General features: G+C 36.7%; 1 protein-coding gene across 1 annotated transcript; it reads right to left on the bottom strand.

Annotated features, from left to right (window-relative positions):
* Nucleotides 1-1,421: 1,421 nt before the first annotated feature.
* LOC130710856 (EIN3-binding F-box protein 1-like) lies at nucleotides 1,422-4,979 on the bottom strand. Its single transcript, XM_057560238.1, has 2 exons — nucleotides 4,416-4,979; nucleotides 1,422-3,952 (listed from the first exon to the last, which is right to left on the bottom strand). The coding sequence occupies exons 1-2, from the start codon at nucleotides 4,591-4,593 to the stop codon at nucleotides 2,079-2,081; spliced, it is 2,052 nt and encodes a 683-aa protein (XP_057416221.1). The 5' UTR covers nucleotides 4,594-4,979; the 3' UTR covers nucleotides 1,422-2,078.
* Between the last annotated feature and the right edge of the window lie 2,995 nt (nucleotides 4,980-7,974).

The raw sequence follows: 7,974 nt of genomic DNA, 5'->3' as shown, positions 1-7,974 counted from the left end.
TTTATTTATCTATTCTACATTAAAGATCTAAACACAAGTTTGTTGGCATCATTCTATTTGTAAAGGACTAGCCTTTGAAGAATACAAGCATGACAAATTATTTCCATACTTCAAAAAGCCATCACCAACTCAGCATGTCTAAGGCTCAGCTTTGCATCTCTATTATTAGTGTTCTTCCATAGAATGGGCAAAGGTTACCTCGGGATCCCAATGTGGTGGAGCTAGGCTCTGTACACGGTGGGGAGTTGGTTGTCATCGGCAGTAGCGACAAGGGATATACTTGCAAAAGACACTTCAACGCTCAAGTCAGCTCTAAATCAGATAGAGAAACTTAAAGTCTTAGAAGAGCATATAGTGAGCAAAATGAGTAATGCTTCAATTTAGGAATGACCAAACTAGCATTTATAAAGATGAGAGTGCATAATATTTGGGATTTATCCCGTTTGGGATTGCTAGTTTACCGGACCAAAATGTGGCTGAGATGCTGAGACGAGATAAAATGACTGATCACTTGTGACCGTCCGACCATTGGTGGCCGAGATAATGACCAAAATAATTACCATGTTAGGGTCCAGTTGATTTTACTCAAGTTAATTCTGACAGTCATAAGCTATTCACGGGAGCTTCTCTCCAACATTGAATTTATCTTTCGAATTAATTGCAGAAGATTTTTCAAACAAACATTTTGATAGGAACTCAAGGTTAGGGGTTAGTTAGTTAGTTAGTTATACTTAGTGAGTTAGTTAGAATGTTATTGAGGCATATAGCCATAAATAACAGACATTAGAGAGTTAGGGGTATCTTTTAGTTCATTTTGAGTTTTGGGACCTAGGAAGAGGGTGTGGACTCTCTTGAGATTGAGTGAGGACTCTTTCTCTTGTACTCTGCCCTAATCAATAAAAATCAGGTTTCTAACACATTTAATAACTTGATGAAACAGATTTTCTATTTTCTACCCTGTTAGAAATACAATTCTTAGTTTTAGTAGAACTATTGCAGCAACAAAGTGACACCAGAAAAAGGCCCATGAACAGTATACCAGTATACCAGACAAATATCTTCAATTGCTAAAAAAAAAGACAAATATCTTCACGAGCAGCACAGCAGGTTTACAATAATGTAGAACAACCTTTGATATAATCACACTCAACTTCTCATACAACTCATCTCCACTCATATCACTCATTATATTTTTCTTCTATTTCTATCACATCACTCATTTCACATATTTTTTTTTTCCTATTGTTGAATCTTGAAACGAGTCCTTTCCTAGATGGTTCCCTTCTTTTCTTTTACACACCTAACAAGGTAGACACTATACCACCCACCCTTGCTGCCATCCAAATCCACTTCATGTGTACATTGTATACAGTACACACCATTCCATCATTCATAACAGAATAAAAAACAGTAGCAACAAATAGATGCAAATGGAAATTTTATTTATCACAGGAAAACCACAGTGGTCTGCTAAGTACAATTTATAAGCAAGAGAAGCCTACAAAAACAAGGACTCGATCTAAAAGAAAAAAGCAACCCAAAATATGGGTTGTTGTAGCAGGACCAGAAGAATGCCCTGCCACCACCAAAGTCCTTGAACATGAGGTTACCTAGTCTTACAATTAAACTACACAACCACACTGACAAAACAAAAGGAAAACAAGCTAACATCATAACAACGTACATAGAAGCTAAAACACCTCAGTAGAGAACATCCAGCAATACAAACATAAGCAATGCACCATCTAGCAGTGGAAACCATGAACCAAGACTCAGTAACTGTATTCTCAGGGAACTTTAGCCATAAAATATGTGGCCTTCCATTAAGGCAAGGCCAAAAGGGTCGTAACAAGCATGAAATGCTTGCAAAAAAGGGTCTTGAAGGAACAAGCCAAAGTTCCCTGGAAAACAACCAAGTCAACAAACCACCACCAATCCACCTTTAAGAGGCGTATCAGCCAAAAACGTATGCTGAATGTCATCACCTGTCGCGTTCATTATTGTAGTTCAATACATGTACTTCATATCCTGAATTTCCAGATCCAGTTCAATATGTTCAGTTCTATGTCCTTTCCTAATCAAGCCAGAATATCACATCTCCACAAGTTCTCCACCAGCAACTCAATTGTGCTGCTGCCAATTGAACTGCAGTGTTGGAGATTCAATCCCAACAAGGTTTGGCCCAATTTTGTCAGGAAAGCCACACTTTTGTTTGATAGATCACAACAGCCAGACAAGGAAAGCACTTGCAAACTAAGCTGACCGGCACCGGAAAGAACAGCTAAACCGGCGTCGGTGATTGCACACTTGGACACATCTAGATCATTAAGCAGCAGGCAGTTGTCTGCAATTGCAACCAAGCTTGCATCTGTGATTCTCCAGCATCCATCAAGATTCAGCAACTCGAGGGTTCCACCATGTAGCCTGGCCAAGGTTGATACTACATTATCAGTCAAGTTCCAGCAACCGGTAAGATTCACCTTGACAAGTCCAGCCTCACAATTCTCCAAAAGAGGGAGAAGGCCAGCATCTGTTATGCCATAGAGTCCAGTCAGATCAACATGCTGAAGTTGGGGACACAATTTTCCGATCATAGCCAGGCTAGAGCTACCGAATCCGGGGCAGTTTTGAATGACCAAAGATCTAAGAGTTTCACAAGGAGAAAGCATAGACACATCTGCATCAATTTCTTTAACTCCCATGCACTTCACAATGGTAAGAGATTTGAACTTTGATTTGATGTTTGAAATGGCACCAATAATCCCAGACTGGGTGACCCTGTTGCACTCTTCTAATTGCAGGCTCTCAAGGGTTCCTGCAGCCTTGGCAAATGCTACCAGTCCGCTGTCGGATACAAAGCAACACTTGCGAAGGCTCATCTGCTTCAGGTTCGTGCAACCTTTGCCCATGGCTTCAATGCTTGCATCAGTTACCCCTCTGCAGGAAGTAACAGTGAAGGACACAAGCTTCTGCAGACCTTGAGCAACACCCATGACCCAAAACCCTCTCTCAGTGACATTTTGGAGGCCACTGAGGACTAGATGTGTTAGTGCCTTTCCATAGTGGCCAATAACAGCCAGAGAAAAATCTGTAATGTTCAAGGACTGAAGCTTCACCCTTGACAATTCAGAAGCTGATGATAACAGACTAGATACTCCATGATCTCCAACAAGGGGGCAATCCTTGATAGAGATTGATTGTAACTTGGGACAAAACCTTGCAACAGCTTGCAAGCCCTCATTTCCAATCTTTGAGCATGATTCAATGTTTAAGGTAGTCATGTTGGGGCAGCCTTCAGCTATTGCAATCAAACCCTTGTTGCTGATTGTGGAAGACAGGCACAGGTCAAGCTTCTCCAACATGTGGCATCCTTTAGCTATCTGAGACAGACCCTCATCCCCAATGGAAGACACATTCCACAGAGAAAGTGACTTGAGAGAAGGGCAACCATGAGCAACTGCAGAGAGACCAAGGTTTGTGACACCGCGAACAGAGTTGCTCCCTCTGATAGATAGCTTCCCTAGTCCTCCACGGCCACTAGTCCCAACTGCAATTGCAGCAAGCCTTACATCAGTGGCTTTCTTCCCTTCCAAAGACCTCGTAAGGTAGCCATCGCCTTCAATATCTTCATCCTCATCTGAGGATCTCATTTCAACATCTTCAATTTCAGCTTTGCAGATGCTGCTCATAAGCATAAGCCATTTTTTAGATACACAGGCGCATGAGCTTCTCTCTTTGCTACTAGGGAGTCGTCTGAAAATCTCGAATAGACACTCATCTGGAAGGACCTCAATACCAGGCTTTTGAAGAGTTTCAAAGATAAACGGGGCGCTCACGCGAGCTCGCTTGGTGGAAGGGTAGTAAGAATCTACATTGGAGCTAATAGTATACAAGCGACCCAAATCCATGGGACTTGAGCAAAAAGAACCCCCCTGATACAGTTCATCATCACCTGAAAAATCCACACACAACAAAAAATCAGCCATGCTCAAAACTTGTTCCAAATTAACAGAACAGGACAACCCAGAACCAAAATTCAATACTAATCTCATATCACATACAAAAGATTAAAACTTTCAGCTAAATATGACTTGATCATGCATGTCCATTCCACCAATCAGTAGAAAAAGGGAAAAAAAACTATAGGGTCATAACTTATAAAGACATCACTATTAATACTAGATCCAAACCTAATGATCTAAGGATTCTTATTGCAACAACAAGCTCTACAAACCCAGTTTCTAAGCATATCTATGATAATATCTATTCCAAGAGTAAAAAACTAAACTTTATAGGTTTTGGCATGAAATTGAATCAATAGAAGCAAACCCAGTTGAAATCAGGAACTGAAATTGAACAATAGGCATAAAAATTGACAAATAAATGAATATTGAAGGAGAAGTCATGGAGCTTACCACTGTAGTTGATAAGGGTAGGCATGATGAGATTGAAAGCTGAGTCAACAACCAAAAAGAATCTGAGTGAGAGAAGCTGAAAGAGCTTAAGATCACAAACAAGTGTAAGAATTACAGAGAAGATGATGATGAGATTGAGAGGAAGTGATTGTAGTAGAAGGAGAAGGGTGAAGAGCATTTAGAGGAGAAACCCCAGGATGAAGAAGGGGAAAAAAGAGAGAAGGTGTTGGGGGGAATGAATGTGAATTGTGAAGAAGGAAGAAAGAGGTTTGGTTTTATATTGGGAAAGAAAGAAGAAATAGGTGTCAACCAGAGACAGAGGTACTGGCACTGCACATTTCAGAAGTGCAATGAATCCTTCCTCAAAACCGGGTATTCCCCACACAACACAACTCTCTCTCTCTCTCTCTCTCTCTCTCTCTCTCTCTTTGTTGTCCAACCGAACCAACCACCTCAGCATTTTCACTACTACAACCTTTTCCACCAAAACCAGGAACAAGGAAACCGCTTCTCATTCTCTCTCTCTCCCTCTCCCTCTACCAAGTTTGAATAAATTAAAATTTATGTTTGTCCATTCATCTAGCATTGATAAGTAATTTAGACTTGATATGATACGGATGAAAATACAAGTTTGAATTTCGGAAAAAACACTTATTAGAAGAATATGCGCAACCACCGCTTTCCAAATAGATGATGACATTTGTAAAGAAGAATTTCCTATTTTTAAAGGATTGAGAGAGGGGTGAATAGAATTACCTTACAAGGAGGTCCAATCTGTATACTTGAAAGTTGAAACCAAACCGACTGCTTTGCTACATGAATATTGAGCAAGATACAATGGATTGTGTATTACAATTGGTGTTTGCTTTTTAATTATAAGATTCTAATAATCTATGACGTTTCAAATACAACATGTAATTTTATTTTTAATTTACTAATGAGTAGTATTATAAATATGAGTTTGGTTGGAGAAGATCTAGGATCGATTCCTGACAGATGCAATTTATTTTTTCGATGTACTAAAAAAATGTTAAGGAATAAAAATGATTTTTTTATTAAAATTACTATATTTGATATTTTAAAAAAGTTGTTGCTAGTTCTCGAATGATAGCTCAAGTGATAAGTGTTATGAGACATATGGATTGAGGTGGGAAGGTCCAGTGATCAAGACTTGAAGAGAGCAATTTATTTTTTGATGTACCAGAAAAAAAAAGTAGGTGTTCCCTCGCTTTTGGCTCGTCGGGTTGGCAGGTTGAATCACCCAACCCACCATGTCTCGCCTAGTGAGTTAAGTGGAATGATTTGTCGGATTAAATTCACTTTGTCATCCTATTTATTGTGGAAATAACATGTCAATACTAAAATGAGATATTTTAAAAATAAAAAACTCAAATGGAGCTCTTATCCTCTACCTTATGGCTCAGCTGCGAACCTTGAGTTAACGACGGTGAGGCTCACAACTCCTCCGCAAAGGAATTAACATCAATTTGTATCGTGCAGATATGTATCCGACTCCATAAATCTAACATTTTCGCTTTCCGTCATTCGATTCAATCCATAATTTAACACGACTAAATGAGTCAACCTTTGTTGACGCTCCGCTCTAAGAAAGCATCTAAGAACTGAGACAACAACTCACGTCTCTCCTCCTAACTAAACAAAAACGAAGTAACGTTAGAACCATATATAACATATCACAAGTTAATTAATGAATGGTTATACTTACATAAGTCTCCCCAGCCCTCTTGTCGACCAAGGTTCTATCCTTTTACTGGTGTATGTATGTTAAAAGAGCTTATTCATATTGAGTTCTCAACTCAACTCATAAAATTTGTCTTCAAATTCTCACCACCGCTACTACTTGATCCAAGTCCTCAACTTCATGATGAACTTCTCCATATTATCACTTCAAATCCATTACTTAAGTTTAGATCCAAACTTATACAATTCATTCTTATAATGAAGTTTCAAGATATAGTTAATGTTTTGAATATTATATAACTAAATATTTTCTTCAAAAATTGAAAGATAAAGAGTGCTACAAGTTGAAGTTCTTCAAACCTCAATATATTGTGGAGAAATAGCTGTCATAAGAAACATGAAGATATGGAACTCCAATATATTATAAATATATTTTATTAAGAAAATGTGTAAGCTTGTTGATAAATTTATACAAATGATTTTTCTCACTAATTAATTTATGAAAAATGTAGTTTATCCGTGTTTTATTAAGGTTAGTTTAAAAGGGAAAAATAGCAATATTTCAACTTGTTGGTAGATTGATACATCTCATTTGAACATTTCATGTTTTAACAACATCTACAACACGAGTTTTTTTATCATAAAAGTTATCAAGACTTGTTTCGTAACAAGATGAAAGATTACTTTGTAGAAATTTATTAGCTGTATTTAGTGAGTAAGGTTGCTACAAAGTTCATTGATAGATAAATTTAGTATTGAAAAAATGAGTTTAAGTAACTTATTGTTCTTTAAACTATATATTACTGTAATAGTCATTGAGTAAATTTTTCATTATTTTATTGTGCCCATGCGACGTAAAAAACCTAAACTCACTCATGTATTCACCAAAAGTTAAAAGGAAAAAATAAATAAACAAGAAAGGTGAGTGAAAGGACAGATGCAAGTACAAGTTGAAGTGTGATTAAATGTATATAGCCCGTTTAGACAAAAAGTGAGGATAATGAGGAGAATGTTATTGTTATATGTGAACTCATCTGGGGACTATGGCGCCGCGTAAGACTAGACTTCCCGTGTTCTATTTTTGGTCTCGTGCTCAGTCTCTACAATTGAGCTAGTGGCATCTTCCATAAGCCAAATAAAATGTACTATTGAAAAATTCAAAGGTTTTTTTGTCATCAACAAATCTAAGTACCATTATCTTTATTAAAACTACATTTTTAAACAAATATATGAATCACTATTTGTAAAGTCATTCATTATCAATAAAAACAAGTTTAAACATAAAAAAATAGACTTGTGAAATCCGATTAAAATACGCGCTAACTAGTTATTGAATGATTAAATTAAGTTGATTCTCGCAAAAATAGTGTACATCTTTACAAACGACAAAATGCCACTAAGAATACACATAACCTTTCACAGTTTTAAATGTAGTTTATACTATAATGGATGCACTTGTACTTGATGATGAAGCATTAGTATTAAATTAAACGAGTTTTCGGATGAATAAAAAATAGGCTTAATTACTCTTGAGGTCCCTGAAATTGTCTCCCGTACGAAAATAAGTCCCTGAGAAAAAAAAATTTAATTCCCAATCCCTGAATTTTTTTTTAATCAGAATAGCTCTCTACTCGTGTTTCCAGCCTATGTGGCTTAATTTTTGCTGAGTCAATTATTCCACGTGACTTTTATATTTTTTTTAAATACACATGGATTAAAAAAAATTAAACATTTAAAAAAATAAAATTAAACATTTAAAAAAATAATATTAAACATTTAAGTTTAATTAGATTTAGGGATTTAGGGTTAATTACATTAAAATTTTATTTTTTTAAATGTTTAATGTTATTTTTTAAAT

This window comes from Lotus japonicus, chromosome 4, assembly GCF_012489685.1.
Source record: "Lotus japonicus ecotype B-129 chromosome 4, LjGifu_v1.2".
In the NCBI taxonomy this organism is placed as follows: Eukaryota; Viridiplantae; Streptophyta; class Magnoliopsida; order Fabales; family Fabaceae; genus Lotus; species Lotus japonicus.
The sequence above is the reverse complement of the archived record's forward strand: the minus strand, read 5'-3'. Positions and strand labels throughout refer to the sequence as shown.

Coding starts and splice junctions, on each gene's coding strand:
- LOC130710856 (XM_057560238.1), bottom strand. CDS start 4,593: ATGCTCTTCACCCTTCTCCTTCTACTACAATCACTTCCTCTCAATCTC. Junction 3,953..4,415: donor TACCCTTATCAACTACAGTG/GTAAGCTCCATG, acceptor TGGATTTTTCAG/GTGATGATGAACTGTATCAG.